Source organism: Callospermophilus lateralis, chromosome 3 (genome assembly GCF_048772815.1).
Source record: "Callospermophilus lateralis isolate mCalLat2 chromosome 3, mCalLat2.hap1, whole genome shotgun sequence".
Lineage (NCBI taxonomy): Eukaryota > Metazoa > Chordata > Mammalia > Rodentia > Sciuridae > Callospermophilus > Callospermophilus lateralis.
The window spans coordinates 83,836,355-83,863,683 of NC_135307.1; the positions used below are offsets into that span (position 1 = coordinate 83,836,355).

At 37.7% G+C, this 27,329-nt stretch overlaps 1 protein-coding gene across 2 annotated transcripts in view; it reads left to right on the forward strand.

The window, feature by feature from the left end:
* Positions 1 to 27,329, forward strand: part of Cdin1 (CDAN1 interacting nuclease 1) — a 226,479-nt gene that overhangs the window by 90,613 nt on the left and 108,537 nt on the right. For both annotated transcript variants that reach the window (XM_076848474.2, XM_076848475.2), the window contains 3 exons: positions 21,460 to 21,539; positions 21,924 to 21,973; positions 26,530 to 26,597. In XM_076848474.2, coding sequence (XP_076704589.1) covers positions 21,460 to 21,539; positions 21,924 to 21,973; positions 26,530 to 26,597 — 198 coding nt within the window. The remainder of the gene's footprint in view (positions 1 to 21,459; positions 21,540 to 21,923; positions 21,974 to 26,529; positions 26,598 to 27,329) is intronic.

Here is a 27,329-nt window from a genome sequence, read left to right on the forward strand (position 1 = left end):
AGTTCATGAGGCCACTGAAATACCCTAAGCTCAGAATACTGCAGCTGTATGTGATAATCTAAATGCGAATGTTCTTTATTATCCTCAGCATAATGGTGCTTAATTTATAGATGTTTTTGGTTCATATTCATTTTTATTGGCGACTATTAAATTTTTTTCTGCAAAAGTCAGCAAAAAATGTAATTAAATGGTTCTTTTAATTTACACTTAATTGCCGCACTGTAGAAGTAATTTCTTTGGTTCTTAAAGATGTATTAAGTTCCTCATCCCTTTCTTCAACTGTTCTATTGACCACAGCTACCGTAGAAAATTGCCATGGGTACAAAATGCGTGTCATCTATTTTCAATGGAGCGGTTTCCAGCACTGGTCTGTCATTTGGGGCATCCAAAGGTGATGCATACGGAACGAGTGTTGCTGGTAACTTTCCTTCAGAGACTAATTGCGCTTCTCCCTTAACACACTTTGTTTCCACAAGCCCCAAGAGCTTGCAGCACGACTCTTTGTAAACCCTATCTCTCACTTTGGCACAGTATTGTGCTGCCATTGTGTTCATTGGACTTGCTGAAAGATTAATTACAACTGAAGAAATGTATCTTTTAACTGTCTCATTACATAAAGAATTCATAGTGAAGTTAACGTCCGCATAATTTAATGATATACGGATTTTAATTATATAGTACACTGTTAATTGTACCACTATTTTTAGATCAGGCTACTAACTTGTTCATTTAAATGAATAGCTCATTTGCTTGGGGGACCAAATTATGAGCTTTCTCAAAAATTCAGAGAATCTCTAAACCTCTGCAAAAAATATTTCAACCTGGTAGGATATTTTTATTGTATTTGTTTCTCCTTAAAATGAAACTGACCTATACCTTGCCTTCATAGCCTGGGTTGTCTGATATGTAGTATTTTGAATTTTTTTATCTTTTGGTAACTAATAAAGTATAAGAAAGATAGACCTCTGTGTTAGATAATGGGCAGAAATTGAATAGCTCTGTTTTCCTTGAAAGTTGTTGAGATTTTTCTCAGGAGAATTAGAGGAAAGTTATTTCTGAATAGAAGCACTGTCCCTGGCTATAATTAGTCACATGGGCTTAGTTCCCAGGAAATGTTTCTTTCAATGTATTGAAAGTGTTTGAATTTTCATATTGTTTAACTTACCTTGAAATTTCATCTCAGCTTCCCTGGCTACAGCTCTACTAAAATTTAAGATATAAAGTTTAGATTTTTTTTCTTTTCCAGTTAGAATAGGGACTCTGCCCCCAAAGCGCACACATTCTTGACTGTTCACTCTCTCTCTTTCCATGATGCCTTCCAAACCTGGGCAACAAATTTAATGACTTAGAATTAGCTGCTTTCTAATTATGTACTGAGGCAGACACCATGATGTGGTGTGGGTCTTTGCCAGCCAAGGGACACACAAGAGTTACAAATGAGCAGACTACCAGAGGGAGTTGTTAGAGACACTTCTGGAAGTCATCACCTTGCAAACCAGAGATTTGCCCCCTTCTAAGTGAATTATGCAAATTTGGCCATAATGCCTCAATGGTATTACCTTTAGGAACATCCAGTTTTGTTTTGTTTCTTTTATAGGATATAAGACACTTGATCTCGTAAGGTTTTCTAGCAATCCCAGAAAATTTTGGTAGGTCTTTGCTACAGTGAACTTTCTCTTTTCACCTTGATCTGCATTATCTCTTTGCTGGTGACTCAACTTTCATGCTGGGCCCCAGTGACCTTAGATGGGAGAACACAGTATGGTTAATGGGGTGCTGTATCTGCTAACCATGGAGGGTTAATTATCTTGAAACTTTAATTGATAATATTTGAGTTGGCAGGAAATATAGAAAGGAAGAGGGAATACTAATGGAAAACATGAGTTTAGCACTTATAAAACGTATTAATCTTATAAGAGATTATTAAAGAATGTTCTGGATTGCCTTGGAATATCATAGAAGTAGTGAGGGAGAATAGCTTTGTAAATATGAGCCTAACTGGCCATGTCCATAACTAACTAGTAGAGGGAATTTAGCAAATTACTTATATATTCCATGTCTCAGTTTCTTCATTTATATGATGGGAATAGCTAACTTGTAGGTATATTCTGGAAATTTTGTGAGTTTATGTTAGTCAGCTTTGCATTACAAAATACCTGGGAGAAATCATATTAAAGGGAGAAATATTTATTTGAGCTCCCAGTTTCAGAGGTTGAGTCATGGTCTGTTGGCCCAATTGCTTGTCCAGCTGGGGATGTGGCTCGGTGGTAGAATGCTCATCTTGCATGTATAAGACCTTGGGTTTGATCCCCAGCACCGTTCCCCCTAAAAAAAAAAAAGCAAAACAAGAGGTAGAAACTTGTATATTGGTTACATTGAGTAACTCCCCATTCCTGAATACTCACCCTAAACTTTTAGTAATTTGGGTATAACATTTACAAACTTTTGCCATATCCACATGATACCACATATGCTAATAATAAATATATAATAGTTACTTGATTTTTCTGTATTATATATATTTTTATAATTCTAAAAGAAGGAAAGGTAATATTACAGCTCAGAAGACTTGGGGACACTGCTTATTGATTTATTCTCAGATTGGTTGAATTATAGTTTAGAAGACATTTTTTTCGAAGTCTGTAGAAAGTGAACTTTTAGAGTCCTGTAAACAGTAGTCTATGTTTTTATTGACATAGCATACTAATCATACCTTGGCTAGATGTAGTAATCCTGGACCTTGTCCTTTTCCCTTAAAATTATTTATCCATTACTCCACTCTTTTTTTACTATTTATTCTTGGTGAAAAAAAAAATCTGAGTCTAATTGGATTTTTCTTCATTTTGATGTTTGGGATATGTTCTTTACTTTGATGCTTATGTGATTCTTTTTATTCTTGAAATATCTCCATGTTATTTCATATGCCACTCTAACTGCTAATTTTGCCTGTGGTTTACAGTTTCTTAAGATTATTTGGGTTTTTCTTTTCTTCAGAATATTTTAGATTACTATTAGAATCTAAGTGTTTGGGTCTTTTAAGAAAACATGTCATAAATGTGTTAAGCTTTCTGTGCTCTTTCCTCTCTGTCAGCCTTCCTCTCTCCATTATTATAAACCTGTGACATTTTTTCTTTGCATCTGCACATAGCATGTTAAGTTTTTCATATTGTTGATTTGCATTATCTGCCTCATATTTTCTTTTTTACTGTGAAAATAATAATAGATTGTCTTGACATAATATACTTATAAAATAGTACATAGTCATTAAAGAAAAAGGTGTATTACATGATAGTAAAGTCATTTCATGTGCTGATACCAGGGATAAGCACTCCTGTCTGGGATACACAGCATTAGATATTTTCAATATTTATCTAAAGATCGATTATATCATATTTCTTCTTATTTTGAATTTTCCCCAAATGATAAAAAAAACTACTCATCCATAATAAGAAAGCCTCAAATTTTACTCTAATATATTTAGATACCTAAAAATTGCTCTGACAGGGGAGGGAATGTAAGTAGGACTTATATTTTTGAGTAGCTTTCTTTTTCACTTGGCAATTTATTCACTTATTCATTCCTTAGCAGTTTATTGAGTAGCTATCTTGTATAGAGCAACTTTGGAGTGATAAGAGAAATATTTCTACTTTAAACAGTTTGCCAAATTCCCTGATACAAATAGTTTGTTAGTTTACCAGGTGAACCATGCATTCTTTTTTTTTTATTTTATTTTTATTTTTTTTTTTTATATTTTTTTTTATTGTTGGTTGTTCAAAACATTACATAGTTCTTGATATATCATATTTCACACTTTGATTCAAGTGGGTTATGAACTCCCATTTTTACTCCGTTTACAAATTGCAGAATCACATCAGTTACACTTCCATTGATTTATATATTGCCATACTAGGGTCTGTTGTATTCTGCTGCCTTTCCTATCCGTTACTACCCCCCTCCCCTCCCCTCCCCTCCCCTCTTCTCTCTCTACCCACTCTACTGCAGTTCATATCTCCCCCTTGTATTATTTTTCCCTTTCCCCTCGTTACCTCTTGTATGTAATTTTGTATAACCCTGAGGGTCTCCTTCCATTTCCATGCAATTTCCCTTCTCCCTCCCTTTCCCTCCCACCTCTCGTCCCTGTTTAATGTTAATCTTCTTCTCATGCTCTTCGTCCCTACTCTGTTCTTAGTTACTCTCCTTATATCAAAGAAGACATTTGGCATTTGTTTTTTAGGGATTGGCTGGCTTCACTCAGCATAATCTGCTCTAATGCCATCCATTTCCCTCCAAATTCTATGATTTTGTCATTTCTTAATGCAGAGTAATATTCCATTGTGTATAAATGCCACATTTTTTTTATCCATTCGTCTATTGAAGGGCATCTAGGTTGGTTCCACAGTCTTGCTATTGTGAACTGTGCTGCTATGAACATCGATGTAGCAGTGTCCCTGTAGCATGCTCTATTTAGGTCTTTAGGGAATAGACCGAGAAGGGGAATAGTTGGGTCAAATGGTGGTTCCATTCCCAACTTTCCAAGAAATCTCCATACTGCTTTCCAGATTGGCTGCACCAATTTGCAGTCCCACCAACAATGAACAAGTGTACCCTTTTCCCCACATCCTCGCCAGCACTTGTTGTTGTTTGACTTCCTAATGGCTGCCAATCTTACTGGAGTGAGATGGTATCTTAGGGTGGTTTTGATTTGCATTTCTCTGACTGCTAGGGATGGTGAGCATTTTTTCATGTACTTGTTGATTGATTGTATGTCCTCCTCTGAGAAGTGTCTGTTCATGTCTTTGGCCCATTTGTTGATTGGGTTATTTGTTATCTTGTTGTCTAATTTTTTGAGTTCTTTGTATACTCTGGATATTAGGGCTCTATCTGAAGTGTGAGGAGTAAAGATTTGTTCCCAGGATGTAGGCTCCCTATTTACCTCTCTTGTTGTTTCTTTTGCTGAGAAAAAACTTTTTAGTTTGAGTAAGTCCCATTTGTTGATTCTAGTTATTAACTGTTGTGCTATGGGTGTCCTATTGAGGAATTTGGAGCCTGACCCCACAGTATGTAGATCGTAGCCGACTTTTTCTTCTATCAGACGCCGTGTCTCTGATTTGATATCAAGCTCCTTGATCCATTTTGAGTTAACTTTAGTGCATGGCGAGAGAAAGGGATTCAGTTTCATTTTGTTGCATATGGATTTCCAGTTTTCCCAGCACCATTTGTTGAAGATGCTATCCTTCCTCCATTGCATGCTTTTAGCCCCTTTATCAAATATAAGATAGTTGTAGTTTTGTGGGTTGGTTTCTGTGTCCTCTATTCTGTACCATTGGTCCACCCGCCTGTTTTGGTACCAGTACCATGCTGTTTTTGTTACTATTGCTCTGTAGTATAGTTTGAAGTCTGGTATCGCTATACCGCCTGATTCACCCTTCCTGCTTAGCATTGTTTTTGCTATTCTGGGTCTTTTATTTTTCCATATGAATTTCATGATTACTTTCTCTATTTCTATAAGAAATGCCATTGGGATTTTGATTGGTATTGCATTAAACCTATAGAGAACTTTTGGTAATATTGTCATTTTGATGATGTTAGTTCTGCCTATCCATGAACAGGGTATATTTTTCCATCTTCTAAGATCCTCTTCTATTTCTCTCTTTAGGGTTCTGTAGTTTTCATTGTATAAGTCTTTCACCTCTTTTGTTAGGTTGATTCCTAAGTATTTTATTTTTGGGGGGGATATTGTGAATGGAGTGGTTGTCCTCATTTCCATTTCAGAGGATTTGTCGCTGATATACAGGAATGCCTTTGATTTATGTGTGTTGATTTTATATCCTGCCACTTTACTGAATTCATTTATTAGCTCTAATAGTTTCTTTGTAGACCCTTTTGGGTCTGCTAGGTATAGAATCATGTCATCTGCAAATAGTGATAATTTAAGTTCTTCTTTTCCTATTTTTATGCCTTTAATTTCTTTCGTCTGTCTAATTGCTCTGGCCAGTGATTCGATAACTATGTTGAACAGAAGTGGTGAGAGAGGGCATCCCTGTCTTGTTCCAGATTTTAGAGGGAATGCCTTCAATTTTTCTCCATTCAGAATGATGCTAGCCTGAGGTTTAGCATAGATTGCTTTTACAATGTTGAGGTAAGTTCCTGTTATCCCTAGTTTTTCTAGCGTTTTGAACATAAAGGGATGCTGTACTTTGTCGAATGCTTTTTCTGCATCTATCGAGATGATCATATGGTTCTTATTTTTAAGTCTATTGATGTGGTGAATAACATTAATTGATTTCCGTATATTGAACCAGCCTTGCATCCCAGGGATGAATCCTACTTGATCATGGTGCACAATTTTTTTGATATGTTTTTGAATCCGATTTGCCAAAATTTTATTGAGGATTTTTGCATCTAGGTTCATTAGAGATATTGGTCTGTAGTTTTCTTTCTTTGAAGTGTCTTTGTCTGGTTTAGGAATCAGGGTGATGTTGGCCTCGTAGAAAGAATTTGGAAGTTCTCCCTCTTTTTCTATTTCCTGAAATAGCTTGAAAAGTATTGGTGTTAGTTCCTCTTTAAAGGTTTTGTAAAACTCTGCTGTATACCCATCCGGTCCTGGGCTTTTCTTAGTTGGTAGTCTTTTGATGGTTTCTTCTATTTCCTCAATTGATATTGGTCTGTTTAGGTTGTCTATATCCTCCTGCCTTAATCTGGGCAGATCATATGACTTAAGAAATTTATCGATGCCTTCACTATCTTCTATTTTATTGGAGTATAAGGATTCAAAATAGTTTCTGATTATCTTCTGTATTTCTGAAGTGTCTGTTGTGATATTGCCTTTTTCATCCCGTATGCTAGTAATTTGATTTCTCTCTCTTCTTCTCTTCGTTAGCATGGCTAAGGGTCTGTCGATTTTATTTATTTTTTCAAAGAACCAACTTTTAGTTTCGTCAATCTTTTCAATTGTTTCTTTTGTTTCGATTTCATTAATTTCAGCTCTGATTTTAATAATTTCTTGCCTTCTACTTCTTTTGCTGTTGTTTTGCTCTTCTTTTTCTAGGATTTTGAGATGGAGTATGAGATCATTTATTTGTTGGTTTTTTCTTTTTTTAAGGAATGAACTCCAAGCAATGAATTTTCCTCTTAGAACTGCTTTTAATGTGTCCCATAGATTCCGATATGTTGTGTCTGTGCTTTCATTTATCTCTAAGAATTTTTTAATTTCCTCCTTGATGTCTTCTATAACCCATTGATCATTTAGTAACCAATTGTTCATTCTCCAAGTGATGCATGTTTTTTCCTTCCTTCTTTTATCGTTGATTTTCAGTTTCATTCCATTATGATCAGATAAGATGCATGGTATTATCTCCACTCCTTTATATTGTCTAAGAGTTGCCCTGTGACATAATATATGATCTATTTTTGAGAAGGATCCATGTGCTGCTGAGAAAAAAGTGTAACTGCTTGATGTTGGGTGGTATATTCTATATATATCAATTAAGTCTAGGTTATTAATTGTGTTATTGAGTTCTATAGTTTCCTTATTCAACTTTTGTTTGGAAGATCTGTCTAGTGGTGAGAGAGGTGTGTTGAAGTCTCCCATGATTATTGTATGTTGGTCTATTAGACTCTTAAACTTAAGAAGAGTTTGTTTGATGAACATAGCTGCACCATTGTTTGGGGCATATATATTTATGATAGTTATGTCTTGTTGGTGTATGGTTCCCTTGAGCAGTATGTAGTGTCCCTCTTTATCCCTTTTGATTAACTTTGGCTTGAAATCTATTTTATTTGATATGAGTATGGACACTCCTGCTTGTTTCCTAAGTCCATATGAGTGATATGATTTTTCCCAACCTTTCACCTTCAGTCTATGTATGTCTTTTCCTATCAAATGCGTCTCCTGTAGGCAGCATATTGTTGGGTCTTGTTTTGTGATCCATTCTACTAGTCTGTGTCTCTTGATTGGTGAGTTTAAGCCATGAACATTTAGGGTTATTATTGAGATATGGGTTGTTCTTCCAGCCATAATTGTTTATTTATGTTACTAAACATGGTTTGTTTTCCTTTTTTGATTATTTTCCCCCCCTTTACTGTCCTACCTCCCACTGTTGGTATTCATTGTTATTTTCCATTTCCTCTTCCTGTAATGTTTTGCCGAGGATGTTTTGAAGACATGGTTTTCTAGCTGCAAATTCTTTTAACTTTTGTTTATCGTGGAAGGTTTTAATTTCATCTTCCATCCTGAAGCTTAATTTCGCTGGATACATGATTCTTGGTTGGAACCCATTTTCTTTCAGTTTTTGAAATATGTGATTCCAGGATCTTCTAGCTTTCAGAGTCTGTGTTGAAAGATCAGCTGTTATCCTGATTGGTTTACCCCTAAATGTAATCTGCTTCCTTTCTCTTGTAGCTTTTAAAATTCTCTCCTTATTCTGTATGTTGGGCATCTTCATTATAATGTGTCTAGGTGTGGATCTCTTATGATTTTGCACATTCGGCGTCCTGTATGCTTCTAGGATTTGGGATTCTGTCTCATTCTTCAAGTCTGGGAAGTTTTCTCGTATTATTTCATTGAATAGGTGGTTCATTCCTTTGGTTTGGACCTCTATACCTTCCTGTATCCCAATGACTCTTAAGTTTGGTCTCTTTATATTATCCCATATTTCTTGGATGTTCTGCTCATGGTTTCTTAACAGTTTTGCTGAGCTATCTATGTTCTTTTCAAGTTGAAATACTTTGTCTTCATTGTCTGATGTTCTATCTTCTAAGTGTTCTACTCTGCTGGTAGTATTCTCAATTGAGTTTTTAAGTTGGTTTATTGCTTCCTGCATTTCTAGGATTTCTGTTTGTTTGTTTTTTATTACCTCTATCTCCCTGTATAGTTGATCTTTTGCTTCTTGGATTTGTTTATGTAATACATTGTCGAAGTGGTCGAAATGATCTTTCATTGTCTGATTTTGCTGTCTAATGTCTTCCTTGAGACTCCAGATCATTTGCAGCATGTATATCCTGAATTCTTTATCTGACATTCCATCTGCTGCAGCTATAACCTCTTCTAAAGTTGAGTTGACCTGCATTGCTTGTGGTCCTTTCTTTCCTTGTCTTTTCATATTGCTCGTGTTTCTTTCTGCTTAGTGAAACTATTGTGTTTTTGAAATTTTTCCCCCTATATATTTATATTGCTCTTGTATAGTTGAAAAGTCTCCCTTGCAGGGGCGGGCGGCAGCTCTGCTCCTCCTCCAATTGGGGTGATCTGTCTACCACGCTGGTGGGCCGCTGGGACTGTTCTGCCGGTCGGTCGCAGGTCTGCCTACCATGGAGGCGCGGGCAGCGGCTCTGCTCTGCCCTTCCTCCTATTGGTGTGACGTGTCTACCACGTCACCACGTCCGTGAACCCCTGGGCCTGTTCCACCAGTTAGTCGCGGATCTGACTACCTTGCAGGCGTGGGCGGCGGCTCTGCTCTGCCTCTTCTCCAATTGGGTTGTCGTGACTACCACCCCGGCAGGTCGCTGTGCCTGTTCTGGGCGCGGGCTGCGGCTCTGCTCTGCCCCTACTCCAAATGGAGTGATGTGACTGCCACGCTGGCAGGCCGCTGGGCCTGATCCAGGCTCGGGGAGCGGCTCTGCTCTGCCCCTCCCCCAAGTGGTGTGACGTGCCTACCACGCTGGCAGGCCGCTGGGGCTGTTCTGCCAGACTGTCACAGGCCTGCCTACCTTGCGGACGCCGGTGGAGGATCTGCTTTCCCCCTACTCCAATTGGGGATTCTTGACAACCACGCCGGCGGGTCGCTGGGCCTATTCCGGGCTCTGGCAGCGGCTCTGTTCGGCCCCTGCTCGAGCCGGAGCGATGCGACACCACGCCGGCGGGTCTCTGGACCTGCTCCGGGCGCAGGCGGCGGCTCTGTTCGGCCCCCGCTCTAGCCGGAGCGACGCGACACCACGCCGGCGGGTCGCTGGACCTGTTCCGGGCACAGGCGGCAGCTCTGATCGGCCCCCGCTCCAGCCGGAGCGACATGACACCACGCCGGCGGGTCGCTGGGCCTGCTCCGGGCCCCGGCGGCGGCTCTGTTTGGCCCCTGCTCTAGCCAGAGTGACGCGACACCACGCCGGCGGGTCGCTGTGCCTGTTCCGGGCTCTGGCGGCGGCTCTGTTCGGCCCCTGCTCTAGCCGGAGCGACGCGACACCACGCCGGCGGGTCGCTGTGCCTGTTCCGGGCTCTGGCGGCGTCTCTGTTCGGCCCCTGCTCTAGCCGGAGCGACGCGACACCACGCCGGCGGGTCGCTGTGCCTGTTCCGGGCTCTGGCGGCGGCTCTGTTCGGCCCCTGCTCTAGCCGGAGCGACGCGACACCACGCCGGCGGGTCGCTGTGCCTGTTCCGGGCTCTGGCGGCGGCTCTGTTTGGCCCCTGCTCTAGCCGGAGCGACGCGACACCACGCCGGCGGGTCGCTGTGCCTGTTCCGGGCTCTGGCGGCGGCTCTGTTCGGCCCCTGCTCTAGCCGGAGTGACGCGACACCACGCCGGTGGGTCGCTGTGCCTGTTCCGGGCTCTGGCGGCGGCTCTGTTCGGCCCCTGCTCTAGCCGGAGCGACGCGACACCACGCCGGCGGGTCGCTGTGCCTGTTCCGGGCTCTGGCGGCGGCTCTGTTCGGCCCCTGCTCTAGCCGGGGCGACGCGACACCACGCCGGCAGGTCGCTAGGCCTGTTCCGGGCTCTGGCGGCGGCTCTGCTCCGCCCCTCTGGCCTTCACAGTATTCAGCAGGACCCGGACCGAGAGACAGTTTCCGCGGGTTCTTTATCCCTGGGCCAGAGCAGTTCCGGGAGCCAGAATTCGGCCTCTCCGGACTTGGTGCATGCTCCGACAGGAGCAGGCTCCAAGAAGCAGTTTCCGCGGGTTCTATAGCCCTGGGCCAGAGCAGCTCCGGTAGCCGGAGCTCCGCCGCTCCGGGCTCGGTGCGTGTTCTGATAGGAGCAGGCTCCAAGAAGCAGTTTCCGCGTGTTATTTAGCACTAAGTCTGAGCAATTTGTCTGCGAGACGCAGACAATTGTCAGCCTGAAATTACCTGTTCTATAGCTGAAAGAGCTGCAATCAGTCAAAAACAAGGATGGTGACGTCAGCTCTCCAAGATGGTGGCCGCTGGCTTCCTCCGTGGTCTGACCGGTGTGGAGAACCGAACTGGACCGTTTCCTTCCCCGTCTCCAACCCAGAATTCAGCTCCGAGCTCAGCAAATGCCTAGCTGGCAGGAGCCCGCAGAATCAGCATCGCTGTATCTCTGCGCCACCAGCCCGTCGTTTCCCAGTGCGCGCCGCAGACTCCAGCCGCAGGGCGATCTGCCGAACAATAAGCGCTCCGTACGGACAAATCGCTCGCTTTTGAGCCCCTGAAGCTGATCCTCGTGCGATGAAAATCCTTCCACTAGGTTTTGGAGCACCCCAATTTTGCTGGAAATTCCTAACCAGATAGCTTTTAGCCGTTCTAACTCATCATTTTCCCTCACAGTGACGCAGTACTCGGATTTACTGCACTCCCTTCGCGGCCATCTTCCCTTTCTCCAATTAAAAATTTTCGAACCATGCATTCTTAAAGGGCATATTGCACAAATAGAAACACAGTAAACCTGCAGCATTAAAATTTCATTGGTGGGTGGGGAGAGTGAAACAATTTTAAAAAAAAGAAGTCTAAAATTCTTAGGTGGGCTGTAATGAAAAAATGGTTAAAAAAAAGTCTATATAGACTATGAATTTGGGCTACATAAAGCTGAACTTGGAATCTGAAACCTCATAGCTTTACAACTAGTAATAAACTTGTAAGACTTTTTCTTATCTTCTTGGAGTGACCTACTATGAGCCTAATTCTTCCTCTGTGTAAAAGCCTGCAGATATTTAAAGAAAATATTGAGGAAATATATGTTTTTCCCCTATATTGTGCCAAACATTACTTTTTCTTTGAGATTTTTTAAAGTGTGGCATGGTTGCAAATTTTAGCATTCCAACCAATCTCTTGTAAATAGATGGCAGTAATATTTAATCAAGTATCAAGTGATTGACAGACAAAAGGAGTTCTTTCAGTTCCATTATATGAGGGAGAAGAGGGCAAATGAATTAGGAAATTTAAGAATGGCTTTCATGGAGGAGCTCAGAATTGAATTGGAAGTTTCGGCCCAAAGAAAGATGAGGAAACCCATTCCAGAGGTGGAAGGGGGGTGCGGAGGGCAAGAATGAACTATGATCATAGCATTAACAGGTGCTACATAAATATTCATTGATTAGGGTTTGATGGCATAGCTGTAAGTTGTGTGAGATTCTGATCAGTGACTACTCAGTCTTTACATAATACTTTCATATTTGATGATTCTAGTTTAGATTATTTCTTCTATGAGTATGTGTTAGTAGAGAGCAGAATCTAATTTGTCCCTATAGGATTCCTTAATGTTAAAAGACACTTTTTATTCAGGTTGCCAAGTGGAATCAAACTGCATTTAGGTGTCACACAAAAGGCTCCTATAGGCCACAGGCAGTATTGCAGTTGTCCAGGAAAGACACAGATCAGCCCCCATGGAGATGTAGTTTAAAACCTCATGACCTTGATGTTCAAAGGCCTTGAAGAAAAGATTAAATACCAACTGGTATTTAGGCTTTGTTGTCTGGGAGTTCAGCCTCTGGAGCAGCCACAACAAAAGGCAAAATTCCTTGTGTGCCTTGGGAGTATTTCCAACAGCAGGTGCCTTCTCTATTGAGCTGTTCAAACACATGGAGTATTTTTCTTCAATGAAGGGAGAACTGAGTTCTAACACTACAGTTCTGACTGCCCATCACATCTTTATCCCGTCTTGTCTTTCTCTCACTCATCCTTTTTTCTGTCCTGTCTGCTAACATCCAGTATACAGTTAGCCCATGGTGGTTCACTTATACTCAATGTGTGATCTTGGATTAGGGATCCCAGCTACATACAATCTTGCCTCTGTTTTATTTCAGGTATAATCTATTCAAAAGGCATCATTTGTGGTGGGTAGGACTTCTGAGAGTCCTGAGAGCACAGGTGATATACCTGCTTATTGGTCTCACTGCCTTCTAGCAGTCACTGGCTACATATCTGACCTTACATTAAGAAAAGCAAGCATTATAAAAATGGATCTTATGTCAGTGATTCTTGGGGAGGTCTTCTTGCTTGATTGCTGGTGCTTGAAATTCCCTTGACTAGATAGAAGTATCTTTCTATTACGTGGTTATAGACATGAATTACGACCTCAGCCCCCAGAGGGATAGCATATTAGCTTAATACACAGGTAGAAAGGACTTCTACCTGTGTAGAAGCTTTGATAATGAACTGTACACTGAGTGCCACAAAAGGGTGTGTCTGTCTGTGTGTATAAGAAGGAAAAATCAGGCGTTGCCAGAATTTGTTTGATGAACAGATTGTCTTCTGTCTATCTATAAAGAACAGATTCTGACTTCATATAAACTTCACAAAGTCTGTCTTTTTTATCTGCTTAACAAAAGCCAGTAATAGCTATGCTTATTGATAATGCAGTGTTGTTGGGAGGCAGAAGGCAGGCCACACCATCATCTAACAACAGCTAAAGTAACAGTAACAACCATAATAGGCCAAGTGCTTTACATTGTCTGTTTAATTTCATCTTCACAACAACCCTGCAAGGTAGGCACTGATTTTATTCTCTTTTATTGACATGGGGACTAACAGTCACCAATCACAGAAACTAACTTGTTGAGATAACATGGCTGGTAGGTGGAAGGTTCAGGCCTCAGACAAATCTGATTCTTGACTTGTGTGTAGCACCTGTTCCATATTGCTTATCTGCTTGAAAGTTTTTACTTCATGGCTTTCTGGGTTCACCTTTCTTTTAGAAAACATGTTTTTCCTCTTTTGAGGAAGATGTAAATAAAAATTATGATCTCGATATGTCACTTCTAAGGCTTTGTCATAAGAGACCTTAAGAGTTTGCCTGATTCTCTAGGGATGATTGTTCTTGGAACCCACCATTTCAAGAACTCCAAGCAGACCCCAGTGGGGCTTACATGGTGAGAAGCCAAGGCTCCTTCCCCACATGTTTCCATGCTGGAAACATGATTCACCATGTGATCCTCTAGCACTCATATGACTCACCCCACTGATAGCCATGCAAAATGTAAGCTGTCTTCATTGAGCCTAGCCGATGTTGCCAAAGAAAGAGCATGTTGAGAAATTGTTGCTTAGATGCCTTTCCAAAGAAAGTGGGGGTACCATTTGAGAATCCAGTTGAATTGAATCTCAAACCAATAGGAATAAGTTATTTTGTTTTCCAAACTTGATGATTAGCACAGTATTTTGGCCTAAGACACAATGGCAACATTTGGAGGAATTAGGGCAACAATTTATTTTATAGCAATTGATGACCATTCTGCTAGTGGCCAAATCCTTTGCAACAGAGGTCTTTAGAGGTGATTGGCATGATTATCCACATTGCTGCCACCTGCTTTTTTCTCTATTGTTCCTGGCTTCAACTTCTTGAAGGGATCTTTTCTTTATATATTTTTATAATTCTAACTTCACAGTAGTTACATACACACACTCTCTTATTGTCTTCCTCTGAGTTAAGTGATTTACTGTAGTAGTGTATAAGAAATTGTATTTTTGGTTTGTCTTTTATAGATATTTGCTTTGTGGTTACCATGAAGATTACCAAAAATTTATTTTGATTATATGTAGCAAACTATTTTGAAATTGATAGCAGCTTAACATGGTCACAAAGCTAGGACCAAAAGCAAAAGCGGGGGAGGGGATATCTGCCCATTTTGTATCTTTCTGTATTGCCTATCTCATATTAACTAGTTACCATTTTAATTGCTGTTTTTTAGTATTCTTTCTAAAATATGAAATTTAATACAGCCATACTTGCAGTATTAAAGCATTCTGAGTTTTTGTTTTTTAATGTCTTTTTTAGATGTAGGTGGACACAATACCTTTTATTTTATTTATTTATTTTTGTGGTGCTGGGGATTGAACCCAGGGCCTTGTGCATGTGAGGCAAGCACTCTACCAACTGAGCTATATCCCCAGCACCCGAGTTTGTTTTATAATTACCCCTCCCATTGAGTTTCATACCTTTCCATATTTTCTTTTCTTTCTTTTTTTTTTTTTTTTTGTTGTTGTTGGTGGTGGGTACTAGGGATGGAATCACCCAGGGGCACTTTACCATCATGCTATATTCCCACTCCTTTTTATTTTTATTTCTTTATCTTTTGTTTAGAGACAGGGTCTCATTAAGTTGCTGAGGCTGACCTGGAACTTAGAATCCTCTTTCTTTAGCCTCCTGAGTCACTGGGATTATAGATATGCACTACTATGCCCAGATCATTGTCTCTTTTTAGCAGTTTGAAAATCTCTCTTCAACATTTTTTTCTAGGCCAGGTCTGGTAGAGATGTATTCTCTCAGTTTTTGTTGGTGTGGCAATGTCTTTATCCAGCCTTCATTTTTAAAGGATAGTTTTACTAGGTACAATATTCTCATCTTGTGCCACTCTCTCATCCTGTAAGGTTTCTGTCAGGAAGTCTGCTATCAGGCAAATTGGGAGACCCCTGTGTGTTACATATTCCTTTTCTCATCCAGCCTTGAGAACCTCCTTTTTCTGTTACCTGTGAAGTATTGATATAATATGTCTTGAATCCGATCTGACTGGTGATCTTTGACCTTCTTGAACCTGGACATTTGTATGCTTTGGATTTGAGAAACTTTCTGTTATTGTTTCCTTGAATAAGCCTTTTATCCCTTTGGCACTCTTAAGTCCCTTTTGAGCCCAAATAACCTGAATGTATGCTTGTATAATATTGTCCCAAATTTCCTGTAAACTTTGTTCATTCTCTTCATTCTCTTCATTCTTTTTTTTTTCTTTTCTCCTCCAGCTGTGCATTTTAAATGGCCTATCTTTGAGCTCACTAATTATTCTTTCTGTTTGATCTCTTCTGCTATTGATGACTTCAAACAAAAAGAGGAAACAAATATTCCCCTGAACTATTTGTTCAAGGGTCTTCAAAAACTTCAGCAACACAGTAAGATGAGCTTTTGTTGATAGGCCATATTTCCATGACAAACACCCAGAATTTAAAAAAAAATAAAAATAAAAATAAAAAAGTTTTTTTTAAAAAGTAGTCAAGAACAAACAAAATAAATTAAATCTTGGGTGTCAAAAATTGAAAGAGATACTGTATCCAGAGTAGTAAACAGGAATTGCTACCTTCAATGTAAACATGAGGGTGTGGTGCTTTTATTTTTAGCTCTCCAGAAGGAAAAATGTATAACCAGGAGCTGGAATTGAGCCTTCCCATATGGCTCAAACTATGAAGAAAGGACTGGGAAAATTCTACTTTCCTGAAGAAGATGATAAGGAAATGTGGGTTATGAAGTTTTAGGAAAAGAGAGAAAAATTATAAACAAGTCAGCACCATTTGTAGATTTGGGTTCATATTTGTGTTCTTATTTATTGCAGAAAGCCCAAGCTAAGAAATTAACAATAAAACTGGTCTCTATAGAAGTAAAGATGAAACTACTATGTAATAGCTCCTTTCATAGTACATGGCAACCAGACAATTCTTGCTGAAAATATGTTCATAGTAATAATTTACATATAAAGGGAGGAGGTAACCAACCTCCATGGGGAAAGATATATAGGAAGGTAGGTAGGCAGGTTGGCAGGTAGGTAGGTAGTAGATTATGTATATAGAGAAATCATGTACTATCAAATGTTAATGTCATCCAGAAACCTTCTCACAAATAAAGCAAGAATCATGTTTGACCAAATATCTGTGCATCCCTGGCACAGTCAAGTTGATGGGATAAAATTAAATATCAAGAGACTAACAACTGGAGACTTGTCTTAGAAACAAGATGATTGAACAAAAATAGTAGGCACAGTAGTGTGAAGGCTGGTGGGAACCAGAGGCTGCCTAATAGGAATGAGTGCTTTCTAAATTCCTTATGTGCAGAATGATGAAGATTAGATATTGATTCTGTTTAAAAAATTTTTTGAGAGGACTACTAAAGCAAAACTTGTAGAGGGAATTAAGGGAGAAAGGGTGAATAAAAATTAACTAAAAGTAGAAAAGAAAAAAGAGGAAGAATGAATATGTAGAAGAATGTAAAAAATAAAAAGAACAAAGATAAGTCTAAATGTGTCAGTCACAATGAATATAAATAGATTAAAGTAATTTCTTAAAAAGTAGAGTTTTCTAATTGGATTTTAGTAAATCTCAGTGAATGCTGTTTTAAGAGTCATACCTCAGACATGTTGACAATAAATTTTAAGATAAAGAATCAAAACATCAGATGTATGAGGCAGATACTATCCAAAAGAAAAGTGGTGAAGAGTATTACCACTTGATAACATCAAATTTAAGAAAAAATTTTATTAGAGTCATGATTTACTACCAGTAGGTATACTTACCAAGAATTATATGTATAACAGTCAAAATGTAGCCTCCAAATAGAGAAAGCAAGTATTGGGAGAATTATAAGGAGAGACTGACAAATCCAGAATAGGAGCAGATGATTGTTTCATATCTAGTTTGGAAAAATAAGGATGCAGAAGATTTGAATAATACAATTAAAACTCTTTACCTACTAGACATATGAACTTTATATCTCAAAAATAGAAATTTCAATTGTTTAAAAACATGTTTCTAAAAATCTGTTACATTAAAAAAAAAAACCACAGAGGAAGCCAAACACACACTCCATATTGATATAAACATCACAAATTAGAATGGCAAAAATTTAAATGGTTTCAAGTAATTTGTGCATCAAAGATGAAATAATAATGGAAGCTAAAAATATTTGTAAATAAATGACAAACTTATAGCATGAAGTTAAAGCAAAATTTATAGGAAAAAAATATAGTCTTAAAAATGTTAAAGAATTGCACATTACAATGAAAATAGTAACAAAAAGATAAGGTACTCAACTCAAAGTAGAAAACAGGACATAATGATAAAAAAAGATAAATTAAATGGCATTAAAAGAAATGGCACAGTAGAAAGAATCAACAAAGCCAAATTTTGATTTCCTGAAAATACTAGTAAAATAAATCCACCTTCTAGCAAGACTAATTTTTAAAAAAGTTTATGCTATATTAGACCATCTAAAGTAAATTGATTGCAGATCTGGAAGTTAGATTAGAGTGGTGGATGCATGTTTGTAGTTGTTCATATTAGAAGTATTTCACAATGAAAACATGTAATCTTAGGCATTGTGCTTTAGTCCATGCATTAGCTATTGCCTGTCTTCTGTAGCGTGATTTAACAGATACCACTTCTTTTCTCATGGATCTAATTCCAAGTGACTCACATTTTCTTCTTTGTATATCCTTGTTAGAAATGAGAAATAGAGTCAGTTGAAGCAGTATCAGGGTAAAAGTGTGAAAGCAATAGAATGAGTACTTCTAGCGAAAGCTAGGGAGAACAGGACTCTTGTCCCTATATGGTCAAAAAAAAACTGAACACAAATTGACAAACAGCCTAGGGACAGGTGCCATGAAAGGCATCCACTCAAAGATTGTTAGTAATTTATTAAGTTACCTTAAATGCTATAATCACTTCCTACAGATGGAGACACTGGAGTTGAGAGTCTGCCTTTACTTTTCTGGTAGATGTTATTGTTCATCCCTTTGAGATGACAATTCCTAAACTTCAGAATATGTGAGTAAAAGTATGTTTGGGTTTTCTGGCCAGGTCTGAGACACAGGCATTGTTTTGTGAAGACTGAGTGGAAACAGCCACATGTGGAAGGCAGGCCAGGTCTGCAGCAGAGTCCTGGACTTTGTAGTAGAGTTTTCTCTCTTGCTCTAAAAAATGCCAGGTTGAAAGAAGAAAAAAGACTTGTTATTAAATTTAAAATGTATATGTGCTCAATATGTAGTTTTTACCATTCCATTTAAAACAGCTAACTTTCTTTGGAATAGTATCCTAGTCAGTGAATTCGAACTATTTTTTAAAAATTTATTGGTTATAGTTCTTATTCCTGATAAGCACACTGTTTTAAATTTGTATTGTGAGGAAAATTATGTCATCAATTTCTTTTATCTTTTGTTGGTTCCTTTTCTTCCCTCAAAACAAATGACCCAATAATTTTACGTCCTAGGATAATATCCCTAGTCTTTTTTAAAAAGAGCTTTAGTTTAAAGATTTTAGCAATGAATTTGCATATAATTTGGCATGAGGTCAGTAATTTTCCATAAGATAGCACTTCAGAACATGCTGTCTAACCATTAAAAAAGCAGTAATCTTTTCCTCATATGATGTGAGAGTTTGAAGTGGAGCACCTCAGCCACAGTTACGTATATTTGGAGAAGGGGCTAGTATTTCCTTGAGTCCCTTGAGTAGCCTCAGAGAAGGTAACCAAATGTGTGAACAATTGCTTTGATCTCCTCCAAAAGGCCAGGCCTTAGAATTAGTTTGGAGAAACGAGGCATGTTTACCAAGCACATTATTATCTCTTTAATACTATTGCTGCCATAATGTGTTCCTTTGTAAGATGATGATTTGCTGCTTCATATGCTCAATATTTGTACCACTTATCAATGGTAATTTCTTTTCGAAGTAATTAGGTACAGCCTAAGTTTTCAGATACAAATGCATAAGTGTGATTTGTTTCTCAGTATTACTTAAATTTAACAATATGGTATTGTAGCTCCGTTCTCCAGAGACTCATGCTGGAACCCTTTTTGTTGGATTGAATAATATCATCACTTCCTATAGGTGAAGACACGAGTTGTGTCTGCATTACCTGCCTAGGTTGGGGAGTTGGAAGTAGAGATAGGGCTTGGTAGGATGACTGGTGTGGCTCTCTTTGTGATTCGATATGGCCTCTCTTAAGTGCAGAGCAAGCACATGTTTACAAATGATTCTTAAGTACACAAGTGTTCCTGTAAGTATGCCGTCATGTAATTAACAGTAGGCAATAACTTAAATAATTTTACTTGATTTTTTTTTTTGAAGACTCAGTGCTGTGCTTATGTAAGATGTAAATTTCCTTATTTCTTTCCACAGTATTTACTAGCATTTATTATATCTATTAGTGTCAGGGATCTTGATAAAGAAAATCTTAGAACAAAAATCAGCTCAGAATTTAAGTGATGGAGATCTGTGATCTGTGTTCATTTTCTTAACTAGATACTTACACAATATGCTTTTCAGTTTGTGCTCGTATGGGTCAGATCCTAAGCCATTTTGTTAAATATTTGGGAAAGATGCCTCTGTAAGACTTTGCTAGAATTGATTGTTAGCTTGTTTAGAAATTTGTCTTCCTCACATATAATAAGAGGAACTCTGGACACCTGGGCTGCTACATGCCCTCTGTCAGCAAGTGACAAGGTCTCTGACCTTGCTTTTCAAAGAATATCACCTCACATAACATTCTTCACTAGATACCTTTCTTAATGCTTCCCTGTACATTCCTGGGAATCCAGGATAATTTTCAAATGAATGAGGCATATTTTAGGTGGAAAATTTGTGTATGTATAAAATGTATACACACAAGGTGGATACTCTGTAGCCATAGACTCTGTATCCATGAATTCAAGCAATCACCAATGAAAATATGTGAAGTAAAAAATTGCATCTTTGCTGTGCATTTTTTCTTGTCATTATTTCCTTAACAATACAGTAAAACAACTATTTACATAGAATTTACATTGTATTAGATATTATGTATAATTTATAAATGAATTTAAAGTATATGGGAGAATGTGCATAGGTTATTTGCAAACACTATGTGGTTTTATATAAAGGACTTGAGCATCTGTGGAATTTGGTATCCATCAGGGGATCTTGGAACCAATCCCTGAGAGAATCAAGAAACAACTATATATACATGTATATACACATACCCCATTGTTTTTCTTATTTAAAATTCCCTCAACTGTCAACTAGTGTCATCAACTTTACTACTCTGTGGGATGTATGTAACATCTTACAGCAATTGATGAGAATTATTTTGAAAAGGTTTAATATTCAGAGATAGCTGAAATTTATTTTTATTGACACCATTGAAGTCTTTAAGTCTGACCTGCCTTTACTAAGTTTTGCATGTGCATATGCTTGGTTATAAAATACCTACCCGTAAAAGGTAAATATTTTCTTTTGTTTTTGTATTGCTTTTTAATTTTTGTTGTTGTTGTTGTTGTTGTTTCCTCAAGTGGGCTTTTCCAAAGCTAATTTATCTTCAAAGAGACATATGCTTTAGGTATGTATTTGTTCATTTACCTTGGAAAAATTAGGTCATCATCAAATCTGGCGATGTGGCTTATAAACTTGGCAACATGGTCTAATTAAAACTTCCCTTATATTAAAAAAAGGGAAAATGATTATAATGAGTAATATTTTTGTTTTCATGGTTTGTGTGATGTAGGTATTTGTCACTACTCATGTTGCATTGAAAGTATGTTGACTGTCTGCTAATAGTTCATCTCTTTTTTTCTACAGCTTCCAAGTCTGTTATAAATAGTATGCTACGGGACCCTTCTCAGATTCCAGATGGAGTTCTAGCAAATCAGGTCTATCAGGTATTAATCACAGCTGTCTATTTTCAGTGGCAATGCTGTTATCTGCCTAGCAGAGTAAAGGATTTTAAACCTCATTTAATTACTGTCATCATAAACTATCACTGAGGTCAGGGTGCACCATAAATGGCAATGCAATATTTGTGAGAAGAGCATTTCACTTTTTAATAGCTTGCTTTTATAGTAAATAAAAAGCATGCAATTTTTGTTTTCTGTGATTAAATCTGAACAGCCTTTTGATAGCATTCTTTTTTGGGGATGGGGGAAAGAAAACTAATTACTGCTTTTAGGATGTTTACTGTAATAGTATTTGTAGTCTCCCACCTCCCCTCACTGAACCCCCACCCAACTCTACACACGCATACCCCTTCTCTTATTTGTCTGCAGTGCATTGTGAACGACTGCTGTTATGGACCACTGGTGGACTGCATCAAACAGTATCCTTTCCCATAAAATTTTAGGTGCACAATTGACGAGCTTAGACTCAGTGGAAGAGATGTGTCTAGCTTTAACCTGACATAAAGTTCTGCTTCACAAAACACATTTCATACTCTTTTATATTCAATCAGCTGGAGGGTCATTGCAGACCATTCTTTCCTACAGCTTAAGGGAAACCAGATAGGCCCCAGGAAGGTGTCAGTTCAGCAGTTGCACTCACATGCTGATTTCAAACTGCTTGGTTTTCAATGAGTTTAAAGGTACAGAGTCATTAGGCAGGTAACATACTGTCTTGGAATGTACCTAACCATTCCTTCGAACATTTTTTTAAATATAACAAAGTTCCATTGAAAAGGAGCCAAATTCTGTAGAGTTACTAAAATGAATTCTGAGCCTTGAGTTAAAGGATGATGTTATTAAAATGTTGCTGGAGACCATCACATTTTAAAGGGCAGTAGACTCTTATTGCTTAAATGCTGATTACTATCTGAGCTGTCATTTGGATCCCTAATAAACATTTTTAGAGAAACCATGCTAATTTTTCCCTGGGGACTGAATTTAAGGCTGTGAAAACAGATGTCTAACCATTCTTCATTAAAAACATTGAGATTTCTAAAGAGTTAGTGTTTACTTCTCAAAGTAGGATTGGGTGGATGGTAACCGTTTCGTGAACCAGGACATTACTAATCAATGTTTTGGTAGTCTTGTAGCAATAGTGAGAATTTTGGTAATTTTTGACTAAAAATACTATTTAAATGCTAATAATTTTAATGGAAATACCTCAGTCTATGAGTCTTATACCTCTTACTATAAACATGGGTTTCATTAGATAGATTTTGTTAGCATTGGTGGCACCATTACCAGTTGTGACTGAGTGATTACTAGTCAGGGGTTTTGTTGGAAGTTCTTGCAAGTTAAATGTGTTCACATGCATCTGTGTGCATGCGTGTGTTTGTGTGTGTGTGTGTGTATGTGTTTATATTCTTCCTTGTTTCACAAAGGCTTAGAGTCAGTAAAACTATGATAAGAAAATTCTTTCTTTCCTAAATTAAGATTTGAAAGTAATCTTTTTTAACAGGGCCCTATTACAAGAATATTTAATACCTAACATATAGCCTCTCATTCATATGTGTATTTATATGTGGGGGGGGGGATGTGTGTGTGTGTGTGTGTGTGTGTGTGTGTGTATACTTGCCTTTTTATTTAACTAAAGTGAAACTATATTTCTATTTTGAGTGTGATATTAATGTAGTGTTAGAAATTGTAGGAGTGCCAACCTCATGTTGCTGTAGTGATAAAGTTTAGCACATTCGTATAACAACTCACACTGTCTGAGAGTATCTGGGGCTGAATTACATGTTAATTTTAAAGCACATAAAATAGTTAAAAATCAATTTAAAGTTAAGGTTTTAAAAGCATAATGTCTTTTGAAGGATTGCATATTGATTTTAAATATAACTATCTAATTATATATGCATGGACTAAAGTATGAAGTCAACTGCTTTGTAAATGCCAGGAGGCTATTTTTCAGTAATAGTTGAGATGCTTACGGGAAACTAGATTGCTGTATTGCTGGCGAAGAAAATGGCTTGTGAGGTTATTTACAAGTTTTGCCCCATGGTCACTGCCATACATCAATAATAGGTATTCTTATAGACAAAGTCTAAGTGTTTCTGCTTATGGAACATTATAAATTCTGCTTGGAGTATTTTCCTTATGTTTTTGCTATTATTCACTTTCCTTTTTTGGCTGTGTTATTGCCAGTAGAAGTTAATGTAGTACGTGATTTCAATTGATAAAGATAATGATGTATGTCTATAAGTTGCATTCACCAACTAGATTATTATTTTGCAGTTCCATTATGCCTGTTGTCAGTAAAATTACTATTTTATAAGGTTTATTTTCTAGACCTTCCATTTTATATATGTTTATATCATGCAATGCATAATCAAGAAGTATGTCTTTCCAAAATTTCAAATTGGTGATTGCTTTTACTATTGCAAAATAAAACAGGCTAGGAAATTTATAGAGAAACTGATTTTATTTTTGCATTGAAGTAGTAGCAATTTCATGTAATGTGAATATGCTTGCAAAGATGTCTTCTAGACGGATCAACAGAAGTACTTTATTTCACACTGAATAATGAGTGAAAAATGCTTTTATTTGTTATTCTTATAAGTTGGTAATGTTTACAGTACTTACTTTCAGTATATTACTTCGTTTTCCAACAGAGAAAGTACATGTTTGGTAAAAGGAATAGGTGTAAAATCTTTTTATTCCATTATGAAAATGTTATATGTGAAAGTTTGTGTAAATATAATAAAGTACCTTGGTCATTGACTAATAAGACACCATGGAAGGGATAGTAGCAGTGAGTGTATGCATTGACATTGTGTTTTCTCTTTCTGTCTCCCTTATTTTGGGAGGATGTGCCTGCTGGTTTTTCCTAGCCAGCCATGCCCACCCATACCTTTCCTACCGTATCTCAACTCACCAAGGAAAACATGTGAGAAGGTAACCACTTCAACTTTCCAAAGTGTGACTCCAGACCCCACTATTAGATAGAGGCCTGCATAGAGATGCAAGAAAATATAATGATGCAGGAAGCCTCAAGTGCTGTGGGTTTCATTTCTGTACCATCAGTAACCTCAGTTTCATGATTCAACATTTTAGATGTAAATAATTTACAACAATAAAAGTGGGAGCGCATTTATGTGGAATAGAAGTAAATAATTTAGTTCTAAAATGTGGGATGCCCATGGTAACGAGAGACTGTTGAGAGTTATTCATCAAGTGTTTTCAGTGGCTTCTGAAAATGTGTTAGATTTTTTGATTTAAAAATTTGTTCCTTTTATTTCCAAATAGAAATTCAAGAAGCATAACCATGTCCCAAGGCAGAGGGTAAAACAATAGGAAGAAAAAAGCATAAATGAAGACTTAGGGCTTGCCTTGATGGTGGACAAAAATGACCACAGTTTCTGAATTATAAGATTTAAATGATACTCGTATATGTTGGTAAAAGGCAAGATAATTCTCTAGGAATTATTTTTTACAACTGAAGTATAACTTTTCTTTGATTTACACTGAAATGAATTCTTGCAGCCTATGGTCAGAACAGTAGTCTCTGGTAAACCAAGGTGTGATAGAACCAGACTGATGTAACCAGCAAAACATAGAGTATGACAGTAATGATTCAGAGAATGATTGCCAGATGCTTTCAACTGAAATTGGTACCAGCATAGGCCAAGACTCCTTTTCAGATTTTGTTCACTCTCATCACTTTGGAAAACAGTCCAGACTTCCAAGTCCTGCTTCTTCATTTCATTACTTACCAGCCTTGGGGCCTTCAACAAGTTCCTCAGCCATTTTGAACCTTACCTTTTCTTAAGTGTAAAAATGAGACTACTAATAGCATCTACTCATGTGGTTGTTGTGAAGATTAAATAAAATTCTATCTGAAAGTGCTTATCTTTTTTTTAAAAGAGAAAGGGAGAGAATTTTTAAATATTTATTTTCTAGTTTTTGGCGGACACAACATCTTTGTTTGTATGTGGTGCTGAGGATCGAACCCGGACCGCACGCATGCCAGGCGAACGCGCCACCGCTTAAGCCACATCCCCAGCCCTGAAAGTGCTTATCATACATGATATTTAAGAAATACTAGCAGCTATGAATCTTTGCATAATCTTAATACTTTCTAAGAAGCTATATGGAGCTATAAACTAGCTTTGCAAAGATCCCATTTTCATTCTTTGCCGTGTTTTAACTGGCCTTGTGCAGGTTCATTTCTCAGTCTGTTTCCTCATCTATAAAATAAAACTTATAATAATTGTGAGGATGAAACAACATACACATAAATCACTTACTTCAGTGCCTGCCACCCAGGAAGCACTAAAACAATTTGTATGTTCATGTTTGTATCTATGTATGTACACATATATGATACACACTCACACACACATATATACACATGAGAAAAAGATTTTTGAAAGCCTCTAAATGCATACTCACCCACAGTCAACTCCTAAAATGTCTACTCCATAGAGTCTCATTAAGTCAGTTGTTTGGCTTCTCTACACAGGGAATCACCAACAATAGAAGGGAAACAAAACAGGCTGCTAAATGCTGGCTTAGTGTGACACATGTGAATTCTTAGATTTACAGAGCACAGTAAGATTGGAACCATTTTTGGGGAAAACCAGGTTAATATTCTTAACTGTACTAAGTAAGTGCTTAATTAATGTGTTCTAAATTGAAGTGAGGAATAACACAGACTAATGGACATGTTAAATGATTTTCCCTCTTTTTAAAAGAATTTAAAATTATACCCACTTATAAATCATTGCCAAAATATAAAAACAGAAAAATTCCTTTGGATCATTTAAATGGGGGGGTAAATAAGAAGAAATATCATTCCTCAGAGATGTGGGCTACAGATGGAAATTGTTACAATTACCTCTCTTCTTCATTCCATCTCAAAGTATGTACCTGGTATTAGCATTTTCCCAATGGAATAAATCGGCCTATGTTATCCTCTTTAACTAAAACTTCCCAGTGCCATTGGTCATGAGCATGAAGTAATGCTGAGAGACTTGCTTCTAGAGAAAAACCTGTCCTTCCTAGGTAAGTATTTCTCACATCCTCTCTAGTTTGTAATAGCTCCATGAGTGCTTAAATACATATTTTTAAAATCTTCCACCTGCAGTTATTATGTACTAAAGGAAGAGAGAATGATGATTGATGCTCTGCATGTTATCTTTTATTGATTTAGAACTGAGCAGGAACTCAGTTACCTAATCCCCTATATAAACAGTACATGCACAGGCTTACAATTAATATTTTATAGAATAAGTGGCTGAAAAATGCTTTAATATCTGTTGCAGTATTACTTTTGGTGCCATGAGATATTAACCGTAATCTAGGCCTTATGAGAGAAACAAAAGAAATATTGTCTATAAAATACTTTATATATTAAAAAGAACCGTTAGAGAAATTCATGTTAGGTATGAGTGTGTGTCATGTATGGAATAGGGTAGTCCCTTTTATTTGAAAGCAGAATATTAAGCTTTTATTATTTTATGTCAAACATTGTCATCATAGATTTAGTATGATTTTCTAAAATCTTACATGTATGCATGTGTTTGTGTGTCAGTATAGAAATATTATTACAGATTGTTATTTTTTTCAATATCTTTTAAGCAGTAAAAAATTAAGCCTTAAAGGACATAATGTAATCACTGATTATGGAAACCCATAAGCACCCTACAATTGATTAATTCCTCTTTTCCATTCTAAATGGGGTAATTTAAATTCTCCATTTTAAATGCAAAGGATCTATACAAATCATATTATTAT